Below are 17,770 nucleotides of genomic sequence, written 5' to 3' on the forward strand. Positions count from 1 at the left end.
CCCGCCTCCCCGCTGCCGGCAGGGGTCTCCCTCCCCGTGCCAGTCACCTGCTGACAGCTTTGGCTGGGAAAGTAGGGGAAAGGGCAAACCGGGATGCCCTGGGATGAAACTAGGGGAAAGGCACGGGATCAGCTCAAGCCTCACACCCAGCTCTTCCCCTGTGCTCTCCTTGGCAAACCGGCACCCCCTCTCCCCAGGCGGCTGTGGAGAAAGAGCCCCCCTCCTCTGATGCTGCGACCAGGGAAAACCAGGCCAAGCCGGTATGTGGCTCCGAGGTTGGGAGGACCTCCGTCAGGGCACACCCACCCCAGCCAGCTCTCCAGACCCCGTTGTTCTTTCTGGCCAGGAATCTAGGTCCTTTGCTGTGGGGATGTTCAAAGGCCAGCTCATCACCACTCAGGTGTTCCCGTACCCGTCAGGTGAGGGAAGGGGTAGTCAGAGCTGGGTGGGGACTCTGGCCGGCTGACCTACCTCACCTGGCCGACCTGTCCCTCTCCCCGCCCCCACAGTGCTCAACGAGGAGCAGACACAGTTTCTCAAAGAGCTGGTGGGACCCGTGTCTCGTTTCTTTGAGGTGAGCAATGACTGGGGCCCCGGGCAGGGTGCACGGATGTCAGGGACCTGAGGCCTTCTCTTCCGCAGGAGGTGAACAGCCCTGCCAAGAATGACGCTCTGGAGCTGGTGGAGGAGACCACTCTGCAGGGCCTCAAGGAGCTGGGGGCCTTCGGTCTGCAAGTGCCTAGCGAGCTGGGCGGTGTGGGCCTCTGCAACACACAGGTGAGCCCCTCCTCACTTCCCAGTATTCCAGGCTCCTCCGAGAGGCCCATTCAGCTCCCCCCACAGCTAACTGCAGCTGCTCTTGTGGCCTGTTGACTTTCCCAGCCATATCCCACCCTCCTCCAATAAAAAAAAACAACCATAATCCAGTCTGCACACAGGCCCATGTGGCCATGACCTGATTCCCAAGCCCTTGGGGACTGTCTAACACCACGGTAGTGGGAAGTCCCCCTCCCCAACCTAGAACAGACTCAGAACCCTCTGTGTGGTCTGGCATCCTCTCCCCACGCTCACTCTGGAGGGAATGGCCCAGGTCAGGCCCTGCCCTGTTACCCAGACTCTCCTGCAAGGGCAGGTCCCCACATAGCCAATCACAAGCCCACATGCCTGTTTTCCCCACAGTATGCTCGCTTGGCAGAGATCGTGGGCATGTATGACCTTGGTGTGGCCGTCACTCTCGGGGCTCATCAGAGCATCGGTTTCAAAGGCATCCTACTCTTTGGCACAAAGGCCCAGAAAGAGAAATACCTCCCTAAACTGGCAACTGGTGAGGCCGCCCTGGGAGACAAGGCCTGGGGGTGCCCTGGGCTTGCACGATGAGGCATGTCAGCTGGGGGAGGCTCCAGGGAGGCACCCGCGTGCTTGTGGAGAAAAGCACAGGAACAGGCCGTGGCCAGAGGCATGCAGGGGCCCAGCCCCCGGCAGGAGAGCGCTGAGGGGACTTGGATGCCTGGCGGGACTTAGGGTGAAGGCATTCTCTCCCCACAGGGGAGACCTTGGCAGCTTTCTGTCTAACTGAACCCTCAAGTGGGTCAGACGCAGCCTCGATCCAGAGCTCAGCTGTGCCCAGCCCCTGTGGGAAATATTACACGCTCACTGGAAGCAAGATTTGGATCAGGTACTCTTGCTCTCACTTCACCCCGCCGCCTCCTCTGGCCACTCCATGCTCTGAGCACCCCCTTTCTTCCACAGTAACGGGGGCCTGGCAGACATCTTCACGGTCTTTGCCAAGACACCGGTCACAGACGCAGCCACAGGGGCTGTGAAGGAGAAGATCACAGCCTTTGTGGTGGAGAAGGGTTTTGAAGGTGTTACCCAGTGAGTGGGTCTGGGGAAGAGGAGGCAAGGCTGGGGAGGGCGGCAGGACTGGACTTCAGGGCAAATGGCTATTACACGTCACCCTGGGGTTGTGTGTGCACAAGCCAAGGCAGGTACACAGCATTTCCCCTTTGGGAGAACCAGGTACAGAACTGACCTCATAGCTCTGGCTACTGCAGCCAAGGCCCACACAGAGTAGCAGGACCCAGCCAGGCCTCCTGGGCCCTGGGGGCACATGGAGGTGCTGCCTGCACCCTCTTACAGTCTGGGAGTTACAGTTCCTCCCTGGTTCATGAGGAATGGACAACACGCTGAACACGCCTCTGCTGTCCACCCTGCCTTGTCGCAGTGGGGCCCCTGAGAAGAAGATGGGCATCAAGGCCTCGAACACAGCGGAGGTGAACTTTGATGGAGTACGGGTGCCCTCAGAGAACGTGCTGGGCGAGGTCGGGGCCGGCTTCAAGGTCGCCGTGAACATCCTCAACAATGGAAGGTTTGGCATGGCCGCAACCCTGGCAGGCACCATGAGAGCCATCATTGCTAAGGCGGTGGGTACCCTGCCTGCGGATACCGAGCCGCCCAAGTGAGTCCCCCTGCCCCCTCTCCATGTGTCCCTGTTCCCTTGCAGGCAGGTGCTCCCACCTCCAGAGAGCCCTCCCCAGCAGCAGCAGCTGCTTAGGTGTCCTTCCAGTGTGGACTGAACTCCCAGTCTGGACCACAGCCCGAGCCCAGCCACTCTGCTGGGCAGACTGCAGAACCGCAGTGGGACACGTGTGCCCTCTTCCAGGTGGAGCATGCTGCTAACCGTACCCAGTTTGGGGACAAAATTCACAACTTTGGGCTGATCCAGGAGAAGCTGGCCCGGATGGCTGTTCTGCAGTACGTGACTGAGGTGAGGGCCCCCCACGCCCCTCTCCCTGGAGGCCTTGTGGCTTTCTTCCAGTGGGTCAGACTACGACCCCCAGCAGCACCTGGGGCAGTGGGTCTCCAGCTTTACACCAATGCCCTAGGGGATGCGGGGAGGCGCAGCCAGCTCAGCTCCTGCAGGGGAGAGCAGTGCCGTTCTGCGGAGGCACGTCCCAGGGCTCCAGGCGTTCATTCTGCCCACACCTCCACCCCTTCCAACAAGTCAGCCGCCTAGAAGCCACTGGTGGACTGACTCAGGGGCCAAATACTTCTACGCGCCTGAGCTGACCACCGCGTTAGAAGGCGAACATAGGGAGCCTGGAGCGCCAGGCTGGCCCGGTCCTGGGAGATTTAGAAGATGAAGGCAAGTCTGATACAGCCCTTTCCAATTTTCCTTCCCACATCCCAACCACGCCACCTCAGTCCATGGCTTACATGCTGAGTGCCAACATGGACCAGGGATTCACGGACTTCCAGATAGAGGCCGCCATCAGCAAGATCTTTGGCTCGGTGAGGTCCCAGGCGTGCTGGGAGGGCAAGTCCGATGTGGGGCCGCAGCTCTAAGTCATCTCTGGCTCTCTTCCCTAGGAGGCAGCCTGGAAGGTGACGGACGAGTGCATCCAGATCATGGGGGGCATGGGCTTCATGAAGGTGCGGGCCAGTCTCCTGCGGGGGCAGCCGCGGTGGTGGGAGGCGCCGCGCCACCCAGCGGGGCTGAGGAGCTGTCTTCCCTGTGGTAGGAGGCAGGGGTCGAGCGTGTGCTCCGCGACGTTCGAATCTTCCGGATCTTTGAGGGGACAAACGACATCCTGCGGCTGTTTGTGGCTCTGCAAGGCTGCATGGTAAGAGAGAAGGGGACCTGGGGAGGGGAGGGGAGGAGCTGACAGGGAGTTCTGACTGCGGCCCCTCCTCCCCACAGGACAAAGGAAAGGAACTCTCTGGGCTCGGCAATGCTCTGAAGAACCCTTTTGGGAATGCTGGCCTCCTGATAGGGGAGGCGGGCAAACAGCTAAGGAGGTAGGCTTCGGGCAGGGCCAGGGGAGGGGGGGCGGGGAGTGCCCACTAACCTGTCATTCTCCCCTCCTCCAAGGCGGGCAGGGCTGGGCAGTGGCCTGAGTCTCAGCGGGATTGTGCACCCAGAGTTGAATCGGAGTGGTGAGCTGGTAAGCCGTCGGGCGGGGCGGGGCGGGGCGGGGCGGGGTCAGCCTGGTCCAAGGCTGTCCCTCTGAGCCCTGTGTGCCTTCTCCCTGTCCTCAGGCAGTGCGGGCTCTGGAGCAGTTTGCCGCTGTGGTGGAGGCCAAGCTGATAAAGCACAAGAAGGGGATCGTCAGTGAGTGAGCCCCCCCCCCCACCTCCCCTCCATGCTCTCGCTCAGACTGACGCCCCGCCCCCTTCCCACCCACCTGACAGATGAGCAGTTTGTGCTGCAGCGGCTGGCAGACGGGGCCATCGACCTGTACGCCATGGTGGTGGTTCTCTCCAGGTGAGGAAGCGGTGGGTGCGGAGAGGCCCACCAGGGGCAGCAGCATAGCCCAGGTTGGATTTACTTTCTCCTGCTTTCAACCAGGGCCTCACGAGCCCTGAACGAGGGCTACCCTACAGCCCAGCACGAGAAAATACTCTGTGACAGCTGGTGTATTGAGGTGAGGCTTGGGGCTACGGTTACCAAATGCCGCGGGGGGCTTGAGGCACAGGCCTGAACCCCCCTCCCCCCGCACAGGCTGCTGCCCGGATCCGGGAGAGCATGGCCGCTCTGCAGTCAGACCCCCAGCAGCAGGAGCTCTTCCGGAACTTCCGAAGCATCTCCACGGCGCTGGTGGAGCAGGGTGGCGTGGTCACCAGCCGCCCCCTTGGCGTCTGAGCATTCTCACCCAGGGCCTGGCCCATCAGTGCCTTCTCTCAAGCTAAAGCCAGGCCCCCCGCCAGAACCCTGAGGGGGGCCTCGTATTCCCAGAACTGTGCCTGCTCCCAGGAGCGCTGCCTCACAAATACAGTTTCTAACAAGTCAGACTTGGCTACTATGTCTCAGGTCTTTCCCTCTATTGCCTACCTCCCTCCCAAAGAAAGAACCAGAGGCCTGGGGAGTTTGCCTCTATTGCTTTATTTGGTGTTTTATACAAGTGACTAAAATAAATAGAATAACAAAGGCAGCTACAAGGCCCCAGTACCAAATACCCCAGCTTCCTTGGCCTGCTGTCTGGGGGGCCCAAACCCCTTCTCCTCCCAGGGTACCACGGACCACTCCCCACCCTGCGTAGGGCAGAGCCAACGGGGTGACTGGAGGAGGCCACATTCTGGGGTTAGAAGAAAGGGCCCAGGAAATGGGAATTCTTCATATAAAAAAGGAAATGTCTATTAAAAAAATAGTCCCCAAAATGTAACAAAGTATACTTTAACCCCCAAAAAGTTTATAAAAAATAATAAAGCTAAGAGTAACCACAGGTCCCTTGTGTACCCCTGCGGGAGGGGAAGGACCAGGCACTGCTGGTGAGTCACAGTGGCAATAAGTTTAGTGTGGGCGGCAGCCGCCAGGCTGAGCCCAGGCACTGTGGGGAGTAACAGGTGCGCGACTGGCAGACACCAGCCACGGAGCAGGAGCACCGAGGAGTCAGACATGGCCCCAACGGCTCTACATAACATCCACAAAGAACTCGCTGGGGTTGCCCATGGCCATGTGGAAGCTCTGGCGGCTGGCTGTCAGTTCTGGGGGTACAGAACCCAGGTCTCTGACCGGAGGGGCCCCTGGGGGCTGTACCGCTGGAGGGACAGGGGGTGGGGGCGGGGGCATCATGACCACCATCATGGGATTATACGGGAGGGCCATGCCAGGGGGTGGTCCGTAGGGATGGAGTCCTGGGTGGGCTCGGAGATTGGAAGCACCCCCTGTGGAGCCCCTGGACGGGGGAGGACCCCCATCACCAGTCCCACCAGGTTCCCCGCCCCGGCGAAGGCTGCCCCCCCTGCTGGAGGGCTCCGACTCACTGCCACTGCCGGACTTGGACTCGGGGGCCCGCTCCTCAGGCCTCCCTGTGCGCCCAGCCCCCCCATCGCTTCGTGTAGACCCGCTGCTCCGGCTCCCTGTGGGGGGAAGAGGGGTGGGACAACTGAGCCCGGGACCCAGGGTCCTCTGGCCTCGCCAGCCCCTGCTCCACTGGTTTCCCTTTGCTCCGCCCAGCACGTGCTAGTATCTGGGGCGGCTTACCTTCACTGTGCTGGCTGCTCGCACTGCCCCCTCCATAGGTGTAGGACGAAAGCTCGTGGTAGGGTGGGGGCTGGGGGCTGTAGGGGTGTGGGGCTGGATACTGATAGGAGAAGGTGGGCAGCAGGGGCCAGGGAGTGGCCCCAGGCAGAGGAGCCAGGGTGTCCTGGTCTGATGCCCCACTGGAGCCATCGTTGTCATTCAGAGACAGGTTGACGAGGTCTGGAGAACAAGGGAAGGGATGAGGAGGTCACTGCCTAGGAGGCCAGGACCCTAGAATGCTGGACGGAAATGTGTGGCGGAAACCACAGCCCCAGGACCACCTGTGACGCGGGTGGAGAGGGGTTACAGGGTCTTGGAAAATCTACCTACTACTGCTTCAGGGCAGGGCACAGCCAGGGCACCAGCAGCCCACGCGCTGTTGTGGGACATGGAAAAGGTGCCCCTGGCTACCCCGGTGAACAGCTTGTCTAGCAGAACCTGAGTGGCTGTCAGCCCCGCCCCCAGCCAGGCGGGCAGAAGAACTTACAACTCTCACAGCCGCCACTGAGGTCACCAAAGACGTAATAGCACTGCTCGGAGAAGGTGATCTTGTTCACGGTATGCCGGATCAGGCCTGCCTTGAGCAGCCCGCTGGCGTACTTGCGCGCCTCCCGCCGCTCAGGGAAGCCCTCCACGTGATGGTAGAGCCAGTCGACCACGTCCGAGCCTGGGTCACCCACAGGGCAAAAGGGCCTCAGGTTCTCCTGCCAGCCCTTGCCACCACCCTGCCTGCACCATGGCCAGCTTGGGTTCTCCTCTTCCTCCCCGCCCCTGCCACCTGCCCAGGGCCCAGCGTACCCAGAAAGGCATTGGGGATGGTAATCTTGAGCCACATGCGGTCGCGGACTTCCAGCCCGGACTCTGGGGCTGCCATGGCCTTGGTCACAGATGCCATGTCCGTGTGGATGGAGAGACCCCGGCCCTCACAGCCTGACAGAGGAGACAACGGAGGATTAGGGGTAGGGCTCCCGCCCCGGGGATGCGGCTCCCGGGGATGTGGAGGGGAGGCTCACCATCAGGCAGGGAGGGCCCGGATGTAATGGTGCTCATGGAGGAGGAGCCGGGATAGGCTGGGAAGGTGCCAGTCAGCGCAGCAGAGTGCGACACCCAGGCGGCAGGGTCAATCGGCTGGATGGGTTCATCTGAGACAAAGAGAGCCACGAAGATTGTCACTTCCCATCCCAGAAAGCCAGACCCGTCCCTCCCAAGCTCAGAGTCCTGTCCCATCTGTGCCCTGACCCTCCTTCGCCCATTCTCCACAGCCCAGAGCCCAGCCCAGCCTCCGCACTGCCCTGTTCTCTTCCCTGGACGTCACTTACTTCGGGGGAGGGTGAAATAGGCCTGGGGAGAGGGATCCCAGCACTTGGCCACAGTCAGCACGATGGGGCTGTGGGGAGATGGCCAGTTAGGGGTGGGCAGGGTGGAGGCCTTGGGAGAGCCAAGGTCTGCAGCAAGAGTGGATTAAGGAGCAGAAAGAACGAGAAGAAAAAAGCAAGCACATGGCCAGGCCAGAGAAAGTGAGTGTGCAAGGCTCCACACTGCGGCTGACCCACCCACGTGGAGGACTCCTGGGTCGTACGGCTGAGCGAGACAGGACACTGCCCACCGTACAAGCCCACTCCCAGGAAGTCCCACAACAGGTGGCACTTAGCCCCGCCGTTGGAGGATACATGCATGGGTAGTGAAAGTATCGAGTGAAACAAAGATTTTTCTCTGGGCCGCAGAAGTCAGCAGAGTGACTACCCCGAGGGGCAGAGGGGCATGGGCAACCTTGCACTTCAGGCGTGAGGGAGCGGCGGCCTGGGTTTTCACTCTAGAATTATCCGTCACCTTACATATTTCTGCTTCACGTACATCGAGCCTTACGTCTCACCGGTATTTAAAACGACCAAACGAAAGCGAGGGAACGGGAGACCAGGACCAGCGCGGGGCTCACCCGGGCTTGTGGACGGGGGGCAGGACCAGCGCGGGGCTCACCCGGGCTTGTGGACAGGGGACCAGGACCAGCGCGGGGCTCACCCGGGCTTGTGGACGGGGGACCAGGACCAGCACGGGGCTCACCCGGGCTTGTGGACGGGGGACCAGGACCAGCGCGGGGCTCACCCGGGCTTGTGGACGGGGGACCAGGACCAGCGCGGGGCTCACCCGGGCTTGTGGACGGGGGACCAGGACCAGCGCGGGGCTCACCCGGGCTTGTGGATGGGGGACCAGGACCAGCGCGGGGCTCACCCGGGCTTGTGGACGGGGGACCAGGACCAGCACGGGGCTCACCCGGGCTTGTGGACGATGTCCCTCAGCACCCGCACAGCATCATCGTTGCTCATGTTCTCGAAGTTCATGTCATTCACCTGGGCGCGAGGGGAAGCGGGTCAGACGCAGGGCAGGGAGCCCCGCCCACGGGAGCCCGGCGGCCCTGGCCCAGCTCACCTGCAGGAGCATGTCCCCAGGCTCGATGCGCCCGTCGGCCGCCACGGCACCGCCCTTCATGATGGAGCCGATGTAGATGCCTCCGTCTCCCCGCTCGTTGCTTTGGCCCACGATGGAGATTCCCAGGAAGTTGTACTTCTCTGTGGAGGGAGCTCAGGTGAGGCGGGGAAGCCCCTGAGTTCCGCAGGCCGGCTCGTGCCCACTTCCGCCCAGCCTCGCACGCCCCCGTACCCATGTTGAGCGTGACTGTGATGATGTTGAGGGACATGGTGGAGTCCGTGACGCTGCTAAAGGACGAGGTCTGTGGTGGGAGAACGGGGGGGCTGGACCGCCTTTCGAAAACCCAAGAGTAAGCCCTACCACGGCCTAGCCCGAGGCCCCTGCCCGCCCTCTCCCAGCCCCAGGTGCCCCTGGAGGAGCCCCTCACCCTCTCCATGCGCGGAGGCCGCTGTTTCCTCCGCCGCCGGTGGCGCTTGAGGAGGCGGGAGGCGCTGCTCTGCTCGGTGGAGCTGCTGAACCTGTCAGGATCGGGGGAGGGGGAGACCTGTAGGCCAGGGTGGCGGGGCGCCAGAGCGCGGGGGTGGGGGGCGTCGTGTGGAGCCGCACCTGCTCATGGTGTCGTCCTCATCCGAGTCCCCCAGGCTGGTACTCTCCAGCTCACTGGTCATGAGGGTGGAGGAGCTCTCGTACCCAGCCAGGTGGCGTTCCAGCCTCGAGGGGCCGCTGGGCCTGTGGCCCCCAGCTGAGGAGGAACAGGGCCCTCAGGAGGGGTCTCATCAAGGGGCCCGCCCCTCGTCGCCTCCCCTCTGCCCAGCCTCCCTCACCGCCATGCTCGCTGCTGTCCCTCCGGCGGGGCCGCTCCCGCCTCAGGGACACCACGGACTCCGTTTCTGTCTCTGGCTCCAGGTTCTCGTGGCTGCTGGACACATTAGGGCTAGAGGGGCGGAGACGGTTTCCAACCCACATCAGAACCAAGGGGCTGCTACACCTCCCTCCCCTGTGCTCAAGAATCCGGAGAACTCACTGGAAGGATGGAGGCCTTGAGTCCCCAATGCCACTGGTCCTCTCCGGGGGCAGAGGAGGTAAAGGTGGGGGTGGTGGCGCCAGTTCTGTCCGCGGCTCGTGGGCCGGGGGGGCCGTCTCAGGCTGGGGATTATCTGACGACACTAGCTAGACAAATGTAAATGACAGAAGGCAGCTCAACTGGGAGACGGTGGAGGATGGGAGTCGGGGGAGGATCAGAAAGTGGATGGGTTTTGTGGAGCACGGAGAAGAGCCCAAGTACAAGGGGACTTCAAAAAGTGCATGGAAAACGGACTTAAAAGACAAGTGTGGGTGCGTGTTTGACCTGGCAGTTAAGCTGCCTGTGCCCCCTATCAGACGGCCGCGGTTCAAAACCAGGCTCTGGCTCGATTCCAGCTTCCTGCTAGTGCGCACCCTGGGAGGCAGCGGGGGTGGCTCAAGCACTTGCGTCCCTGCCACCCACACGGCAGACCCAGATTGAGTGCCCAGTTCAGCCTGGCCCAGCCCAGGCCACTGCCAGAATTTGAGGAGTGCATGAGCAGATGGGAGATCGCTGTCTCTCAAATACTTTTTTAAAAGTAATAATAAAAACTTTATTTTGACGCATGCCCACGCACCCTGTTTTGAGGCCCAGGCATCCTTTTCTCATAATACGCATTTTCCATGAACGTTTTGAAGCCCCCTCATGGCTGAGGCTCCAAAAGAAAGCCGAGGGGCTCCCACTGGCTCTCCAAACAGGGAGGGAGGCAAAGGGCTAGGGCAATGACTGGGCAGGGAGAGGCTACAGACAGATGAGGCTCGGAGCAGTCTGGGAACCCAGAGGGAACTGGGCCCTTACCCAGGATACCACCCTTCCGTTGAAGCAGGGCAGGCGGGCATTGTCATCTGAAATTTCTTCCTTCACCACCCTGCCAGGAGACAGGACGGAGGTCAGCCACCCCCACCGCCAGCTTCCCCCAGTCTCCATCCAGCTCAAGGACGCTGACCACCTCCTGCCTCGTTCCACCTCTCTCCTAGGGAAACAACCTCCAAACCCCATTCCCACCTCCTGTTTTGCCTTCTCGCCCCAGCTGGCTCTCAGGGGCAATGCTGCTCCAAAGACGTCCTGCAGTCTGACTCAAAGGCCAACCCCTATGGTTACCTGGTTGCCAGTAAGCCTTGCTGGCAGCCGTCCCCAAACCTAGCCCTGTTCCATACACACCTTCCCCAACCTCGTGTAAGCTTCTACTCTCCCACTTCCCTTTAGTTTTTTCTAATCCACTTCCAGAGAGTGGTCCAGATGTGCTGTCTTTGTCAGGGGACAAATGCCCATTAGAGGAACCAACAGCATCTCCTTAGGCTGAGAGCTGGGAAGAAGAGAGGAAGCCAGGCTTCCCAGTCCCCTGTGCCTCGCCTGGAAGAACTCTGCTCCCAGCGATATGCTGGATCTGAAGACCCCAAAGCCCCACCAGCTCCCCTGTGTTCCCTGTAGTGGACTGGACTTGCCCCCCTTCCCTCTCAACCACCCCTTTGCAATCAGTAACACCCATTCGGTTGTACACCACGTCCTGACCACGCAGCACTGTCCCAGATACTCAATAGGCATTAACACTTGTTGACTAAACAAACAAAACACACAAACCATGAGATTCTCTGGGTTCTCCTCTGTCTCACAAACACACCCTGTTTCATCCCCAAATCAGAACGTCTTGTCTGATTAACCCTTTAGCCTAATATGCCTCTGGGAGTGTGTATATACGTAAGGCGACAACACGGCCCAGCCACTACCAATCTGTTTCAGTATAATTAGTATTCTCCCAATATAACCCATCTTGGCACAGCTCAGCCCACTCCACGACGGGCTATTCTGTATCACCACAACCGAGATTATGGACCTGTCGGCCTCAATGCCAAGGACGAGCATGACCACGCCCCAAGAATTTCCCATGTGCCAAGCGCAGGAACTAAGCATTTCACTCTATGATTATCTCTATCTCAAATGTGAGAAAAATCAACGCACAAAGGTAAATGAAATTGCCCAAGATTACACTGCTGACCAATCCAAGAGCTTTAAGTCCAAGATAACTCCCAAGACAACTGTCACTCTCCCCACGCTGAACAACCTTTTTAGGGAGAGTCCAATTCGTTCCGTTCCCCTAAAATCCAAGCCGTCTCAACACAATCCTGCCAGCCAGTGAAACAACTGAGTGGTCAAAACAAGAGTGGTCACTCCCCAAAGTGAGAACAACCAAAGAGCTTAGACTACGTTATTTACAGTCCCAGTCTAGCCCAGGAATCCCCAAATCACCCCAGGATAGCCCAATCTATTCTAGCACAGCCTACAACGTCCCCGCATGCAGCTGTCTGCACCAATATAGACTAGACTACCCCAATACAGCTGTCTGTATTAGCAAAAGCCCCAGCAGCCTTATTTGCCCTGTACTAAGTGCCCCGATGTGTGCCGAAGAAGAGATATTAGGTTAGGATCAACCAAGAGACCAGAATGACCCAAGCCCGCCCAGTAGCCCACTCCAGGGCAGCCTAGAACATCGCAACTTTTTTTTTTTTTTTTTTTGCATTGGAGTCCCCAAACAATCCTGTCTCTACCACAACGTTCCAAACTGCCGCCAACACAAGCCCGGCTATGTCAAGAGCCCGCAGGCTGACTCCACACAAGCTGTGTGCTACAGGAAAACGCTCAGCCCCGACCACCCCACAACCAACCTGCGCGCCCCCACCTATTCCATATGGCCCAATCTTCTCCACTTTATCGCTCTGTGCGCATCCATCTGTCCAGGCATAACCTTGTCCGTCCTGGGACGGCCACTCTGCCTCAGTGTGGCACAATCCGATCCACTGGAGGCCAGAAAACCCCAGTGTGACCCAGAGCAGACCCGTGCCCCCTGCAGAACGCCCCATCCGTGCGGGTACAGCCCCCGTCGCTTCCAGGCTAGGCCTCGCGCTCACCCGAAATCCTGATCCATGGACTTGAAAAAGTACTTAGCCCCCGCGGGCCGCTGCAGAACGCTCTTGAAGTCTCCAAGGGTGATGCGCTCGGCGGGGACTGGGATCTTCACCAGGTAGGGAGTCTCCTCCTCATCCAGGTGGTAAATCACCTTCGTCTCCCCGACGCCTCCGCCCCCCGTGCTGCTGCCCGCCATGGTCTCGCCCGCGCGCTCCCGGGCTCCGCCGCCCACCCACTGGGGCTATCCGCGCCCCGCCGCGCCTGCGCACACTCGAACCCCGACCGGAGCGCGGACGCGACAGAGCCAGTGTGGGCGTGGGGCAGCGGGGAGGCGGCGGGGTGCGGCAGGGTGGCGGGCCGCGCGACGCGCCCCGGAGCGGCGCACTCAGCCGCCGCGCGCCACCGCCGCCGACGTCGCGAGCGCCCTCCAGGGCCCCGCCCACCTCGCCTCATGTCACGTGGCCCGAGCCCGCCCACCTCGCGCTCCCCGCACCGCCCTTCGCCACGTGACCCCTCCGCCATCACGTGACCACTCGGCTCCTCCTAGCGCTCCCTCCACGTGACCGCTGCCTTCAGCAACGGTCTCCCAGCCCCGACCCACTCCGCCCCCAAGCGCGTCCCCCACCGGAGGTCCTCCCCGGCGGGCACCGTGTCCCGGGGGCCTCCGCCCTCGGGGTGGGGGGCGCCCTGCGCCGTCCGTGCAGGAGCAGCGGGACCGCGGGCGCGCGTGGAGGGAAGAAGCCGATGGAGCCCCTGGGGTTGTGTCCCGGCGCGGGAAGGCCCGGACGCCGAGGTGGGTTTGTGCCCTGCGGCCAGCCGCGCGGCAGCTCCCCAGAGCCTCCCCCCCCCCAAGCAGGACAGTCAGGGAGGGCTAGAAACACAAAGAGCCCACTCTGCTTTATTTACAACACGCAGGCTGTCTGTACAAACGGCTGGCCAGTAGTAAAAACAAGAGGTGCGTGAGGACCGCCACCTTGCCGCTCTCCTTGCTTGCTTGGCCAGGCTCACTCCACCTCTGAGCCGCCACGCTCAAAAGAGGAAGTCCAACATGAAAAATACAACCGGTGTAGAAGAAAATGAATTGGGAGTAAAATAAAAGATGAGGGAGGGGAATGCTATATTTACACTAGAGTTTATAGACAGCTGTCCCAGTCCATCCCAATTCCAACCCCGGCAGGTCCAAGATGCTGCATCCGGGGCCCCCGACAGCCTCCCACGCCCAACGCAACGTCCACTGCAGTCCACAGGCTGGGGAGGGAGGGGAGGGAAGGACCGTGAGACTCATTCCCGAAGTCTGCCTTGGACATTCCTGCCTTGAAGCGGGGACCACCCTCCAGACTCCAGGGGATGGGCTGAAGCCCCCAGGCTCAGTTCCGGAGCCGTCAGTTGCAAGTTCCAGCCTGGAGTTGGCAGTGTCAGGGCTCTCCAGATTTGGGAAGCCCCCCTAACCGCCGCGCCTCAGGCCGCAGTTCCTTGCATTTCTGGCAATAAAAGAAGTCGGGGACATTGGTCTTCTTAATCTTAGCACAGGAGAGGTGGATCCACGTCCCACATAGGCTGCACTCGATCATGGGCCGCCCTGCAAAGGGCTTCCGGCAGTAACACGTGATCAGGTCCCATGAGTCATCACCTGGGGAAAGAAGGTTTGCTGGATGTCCTGCCTGTGCTCTTGGATCCAAACACCCCGCACCCCACCGTCCCCGCTGCCCGGGCAGCCCCCACCTCACCTGATTCCACCATGATGTCCTCGTCCATGACCCGCATCTCGCCTTCGCTGGAGCTGGCATCTCCATCCTGGCTTGTTTCAGTGCTGCCCACCTCCTTGCTTTCACCGTCGGTGGGAGGGGCTCCTTCGGGGTGCACTGTGGTAGGGGGCCTGGGGGCCTCAGAGGGTGTGGGGAGCACAGGGGCTGGGGCTTCATCCCCTACCACTACTGACATCTCTTCCTCCTCCTCTTCTTCCTCTTCCTCCTCCTCCTCTTCAGAGTCTGTGTCACTGGGGGGTGCCCTGGGAGGCCCAGGAGGTGGGAGTCTATCCCCCCGCTCTGCCTTTTTCAACTTCCGCTTCTTGCTCTTCTTGATCCGAGACCTCTTTTCCCCATCCCCTGGAGCTGGTCGAGGCCTCCGGAGAACCCCAAAGCCAGCCCCCCCACCGGGCCCCAACTTTCTGTTCTTTCGGTCCTTCTTTCGAGGGGGCTGGGAGAGGTCCCCCTGGGCAAGGGGCACTGGGGTGAGGGCGGGGGGCCGGGCGGGGTGCGTCAGGGCCGCGGGAGCCAGCGGCGGTGCTGCTTTAGGCCCGTCCAGATCAAACAGAGAGTCCTTGAGCTTCATCTTCTCGAGCAGGGTGGCGCTGTCAGGGGCCTGCAGACGAGAGAAAGTGGACCTTGGGGGTCCCGGCTGGGTGGGCCCTGCTTGAGCCGCCCTTCTCTTGGATGACTTTGCTTTCTTAACAAAGGTCTGAATGGTTCGAAGATCTGAGGGAGCGGAGTCCCAGCCATCACTGTCGGCTGCACTCTCACCTCGCAGTGGAGAGCTCGAGCCAGAGGCTGGCCAGTCACTTTCCTTAAAAGGATGCAGAGACTAGGGTCAGCGGGAGCCCAGTGTCTTCTCAGCCCCTCCACAAGCCCAGCCTGAACGCCAAGGCTTAGCCCTACCCCCAACCACGCCAGCCTGCTCGGGCAACCTGTCCCTCCCCCAGTCCCCGTGGGAGTCCTCTTGCCTGGTCCCCTCCTGTTCTGGTCACTCTCCCCACTGCTCCCTGGCTCAGGTCTTTGGAACATTGTATCCCCCAGGCCCTATTTCTTTAGCTGTTACTGTACAGCTTCCTTTGTTACCACTTTTGGCTTCCTTAAACTTATTCATTAACAGAACCCCATGACCATCCAGAGTCTTGACCAAGCTGTCCAAACCCCCTCCATCACCAGCTGCTGCTCAAGCCAGGAACCTCTACTGCCCAGCTACTCCACCCGCCTTCCCACCAGTCCTAACTGCTTCCAGCTTCCTTAGTCAACAGAGAATTTGAGAGGTTCCTCCTAAGAAGGAGCACGCTCTGTGTGACAGTCCTAGGCCGGCACCAGCCTCCAGCCAGCGGCTCCGTCCCTACCTCTTTGCTAGGGGGGATGTAACCCGCGTAGGCCAGGACAAAGCTGCAGAATTTGTTGAAGTCCTCAATTGTTCTCCGCCGTTTCTCTGGTGGCTGAAAGGAAGGAAAGGTGGATCACAGGGCAGCCAGTGTGAGGGGCGCATTCCCAAAGCACAGCCCCGAAAGTGAGGCGGGGGCGTGGGGGAGGCGCGACCTGGCCTGCAAAGGCAGGAGACCTCACCTGCGTCTCGGGCTTCAGAGTCGGAGGTGGATCTGCGGAAGCAATAAAAGCTGAGTCAAGGCACTAGGACTGGAAAGCCGCACCTCCACACCTCGGCGCTCTCAAGCGACCCCCTCCTCTCCCGGGTCCCTGCGCCACACCAACAGGCCCCCCTCCCGGGTGTGCTGGACCCGCCCCTGCTCCCCCTTCCGCCCCAGGAGAGGCGGAGCCGGCCTCGCTATAGCGCTCCCCTCCCCCCCACCGGCGGCCCGGCGCCCCGCCCCCCCCCAACTCACGGTTTCTCTGGACTCCAGTCTACTGGGATCTCCCAGCGCCCCACCCCGCCATACCGCTCTCAGGCCTGAGCCCGGGCCACCGCCCGCCCGCCCGCCCGGTCCTGCACACGCGCCCGGAGCCCCGAGTTCCGATTCGGCTGCGCTCTGCCGCCCTGGGCCCTCAGGGACCGCACAAGCCGCCGGGAGGCCCCCAGGGTCCAGGATGACCACGCCGAACCGCTCCCCGCCCTCCGGCTCCTTGCACTCGAGCACGAGGCCCGGCGCGCCCCTCACCCCCACCCCAAACACACACACAGGCTCCCACAGCCAGCGCTACTTCGCGGCCGGGACAGACCCTGCAGCTCCCACCCGGACGCGGCCCCACCTGCCCCCCCAAGCCGCGCTCCCCACAATTTCGCCGTCCCTCCGCCCCCATCCGGGGCTTTGGCCCCTCCCCGTCTCGAGCTCCTCGGGCTCCCCGCCGGGCCCCCGGGCCCTGTTCCGAGCTCTCTCCGGCCGCCGCCCCCCCCCTCCGCCCCCGGACTCACCAAGTCCCTGGGCTGCGGGACCCCTGAACTCCAGCCCCCTCCCCCCAGCCGGCCACTCTTCCCCACGGCACCTCCCCGGGCCCCCCTCGCCCTCCGCAACTCCCAGGCTCTAACCCTCGCCGACCAGCCCGCCTCCCCCACCCCGCCCCACCGCCCCCTACAACTCCCCAGCTCGCCTCGCTGCCCTGCTCTCCACAGCTGCCCCGGCACAGGTCCCTCTAACGCAGACAATGCCCAGAACCCCTCTGCCCCCCACAACTACCTGCCCGCCCCGCCAACAATCGCCGGGCTGCCTCCGGCGGCAACTACTCGGAGCTCCGGCACACAGCCACCAACTCCCCCACCTCCGAGAACTACCGGGCCCTCCACGCAGTCCTCCTCTCCGGCCTCCCTCCTCAACAACTCTCCGGCCCCCGGTTCCCCCCAGCCTCCCAGCTCCAGGGCCCCAGCCAGGCGGAGGCCCTTTCGACCCCTAACCCCCGGAGCGCCGGTTCCCGGCTCCTACCGCCCGTCCTCCCCACCACGCCACACACACACGGTGTCTGATCTCCGGCTACCCAGCCCAGTCTCCCACTCCTTTCTCCAAGGTCTCTCAACTCGTCGCTCTCCCACCTCCAGAGCGAGGCCCCCGACCCTTCCCGGTCCTCCCCCGCTGGGCTCCGGGGCTAGACCTCCAAGTTTGCCAATTGATTCCTCCCCCCCCCCCCACCGGCTCAGCGCGGTGTGCCGGTCGAGAGCTCACCTTCGGGACTGGGCTCCGCCATGGCTTCCAGCATCGCCCCCTCCCCTCCTCCCGGTCCGCCGGCCCCCTCCCCTGAGCCGGGGATCCCGGTGCCGCCTCTGGTGCTCGGTGCTTCTCCGCCTCGCGCCACAAAAGTGTCCGCCTCAGCCCGGTTGAGACTCCAGTCCGCTAGCCGCTGCCGCCACCTCCCTCTACCACAGCCTCCCGCACTCCCGGACCGGGCCCCCTCCCCCCGCGCCGCCGGCCGCCTGCTCCCTCCTCCCCCTCTCTCCTCCCTCCCTCCTCCCTCCCTCTTCTTCTCTCCCCCGTCTCCCCGCGCCGGCGCCCACGCGCAATGCACCCAGGGGGTTGTAGTCCATATGGGGACAGCGGAAAGGGGACCACATGAGCCTTCAGGACTTCAGTTCCCAGCAACCCACACAATGGCGCAGGCGCACTAGGCCACTCCCTCCCCCGGGGAGTGGCGGGGAGATTGGGAGCAAGAAGG

General features: G+C 62.1%; 3 protein-coding genes across 7 annotated transcripts in view; 1 reads left to right on the forward strand and 2 right to left on the reverse strand.

Annotated features, from left to right (window-relative positions):
• Nucleotides 1-4,789, forward strand: part of ACADVL (acyl-CoA dehydrogenase very long chain) — a 5,116-nt gene extending 327 nt beyond the window's left edge. Inside the window, exons 3-20 of the mRNA XM_062215565.1 lie at nucleotides 198-260; nucleotides 347-419; nucleotides 510-574; nucleotides 643-777; nucleotides 1,180-1,324; nucleotides 1,546-1,675; nucleotides 1,750-1,875; nucleotides 2,225-2,423; nucleotides 2,663-2,767; nucleotides 3,205-3,291; nucleotides 3,370-3,432; nucleotides 3,522-3,623; nucleotides 3,701-3,798; nucleotides 3,872-3,944; nucleotides 4,039-4,111; nucleotides 4,192-4,264; nucleotides 4,349-4,424; nucleotides 4,502-4,789. Of these exons, the coding sequence (XP_062071549.1) occupies nucleotides 198-260; nucleotides 347-419; nucleotides 510-574; nucleotides 643-777; nucleotides 1,180-1,324; nucleotides 1,546-1,675; nucleotides 1,750-1,875; nucleotides 2,225-2,423; nucleotides 2,663-2,767; nucleotides 3,205-3,291; nucleotides 3,370-3,432; nucleotides 3,522-3,623; nucleotides 3,701-3,798; nucleotides 3,872-3,944; nucleotides 4,039-4,111; nucleotides 4,192-4,264; nucleotides 4,349-4,424; nucleotides 4,502-4,642 (1,827 nt within the window). The 3' untranslated portion in view covers nucleotides 4,643-4,789. The remainder of the gene's footprint in view (nucleotides 1-197; nucleotides 261-346; nucleotides 420-509; nucleotides 575-642; nucleotides 778-1,179; nucleotides 1,325-1,545; nucleotides 1,676-1,749; nucleotides 1,876-2,224; nucleotides 2,424-2,662; nucleotides 2,768-3,204; nucleotides 3,292-3,369; nucleotides 3,433-3,521; nucleotides 3,624-3,700; nucleotides 3,799-3,871; nucleotides 3,945-4,038; nucleotides 4,112-4,191; nucleotides 4,265-4,348; nucleotides 4,425-4,501) is intronic.
• A 74-nt stretch (nucleotides 4,790-4,863) lies between these two features.
• On the reverse strand, nucleotides 4,864-12,719 carry DVL2 (dishevelled segment polarity protein 2). 2 transcript variants are annotated; one of them, XM_062215564.1, is made up of 15 exons: nucleotides 12,419-12,719; nucleotides 10,311-10,380; nucleotides 9,474-9,619; nucleotides 9,274-9,365; nucleotides 9,056-9,191; nucleotides 8,877-8,967; nucleotides 8,681-8,750; nucleotides 8,450-8,589; nucleotides 8,294-8,370; nucleotides 7,342-7,409; nucleotides 7,036-7,164; nucleotides 6,821-6,952; nucleotides 6,510-6,689; nucleotides 5,984-6,202; nucleotides 4,864-5,859 (listed from the first exon to the last, which is right to left on the reverse strand). In XM_062215564.1, exons 1-15 carry the CDS (start codon nucleotides 12,610-12,612, stop codon nucleotides 5,411-5,413), a joined length of 2,193 nt encoding a protein of 730 aa, XP_062071548.1. In that variant the 5' UTR covers nucleotides 12,613-12,719; the 3' UTR covers nucleotides 4,864-5,410. The 2 variants fall into 2 exon arrangements, with proteins under 2 accessions (XP_062071548.1, XP_062071547.1); XM_062215563.1 differs by having other exon boundaries at nucleotides 9,274-9,383; nucleotides 12,419-12,716.
• Nucleotides 12,720-13,296: 577 nt separating this feature from the next.
• Nucleotides 13,297-17,499, reverse strand: PHF23 (PHD finger protein 23). 4 transcript variants are annotated; one of them, XM_062216099.1, is made up of 5 exons: nucleotides 17,284-17,499; nucleotides 15,740-15,771; nucleotides 15,520-15,612; nucleotides 14,144-14,777; nucleotides 13,297-14,046 (listed from the first exon to the last, which is right to left on the reverse strand). In XM_062216099.1, exons 1-5 carry the CDS (start codon nucleotides 17,315-17,317, stop codon nucleotides 13,832-13,834), a joined length of 1,008 nt encoding a protein of 335 aa, XP_062072083.1. In that variant the 5' UTR covers nucleotides 17,318-17,499; the 3' UTR covers nucleotides 13,297-13,831. The 4 variants fall into 4 exon arrangements, with proteins under 4 accessions (XP_062072083.1, XP_062072082.1, XP_062072084.1 ...); XM_062216098.1 differs by having other exon boundaries at nucleotides 14,144-14,978; XM_062216100.1 differs by lacking the exon at nucleotides 17,284-17,499 and adding an exon at nucleotides 16,015-16,066.
• Between the last annotated feature and the right edge of the window lie 271 nt (nucleotides 17,500-17,770).

This window comes from Lepus europaeus, chromosome 18 (assembly GCF_033115175.1).
Source record: "Lepus europaeus isolate LE1 chromosome 18, mLepTim1.pri, whole genome shotgun sequence".
NCBI lineage: Eukaryota > Metazoa > Chordata > Mammalia > Lagomorpha > Leporidae > Lepus > Lepus europaeus.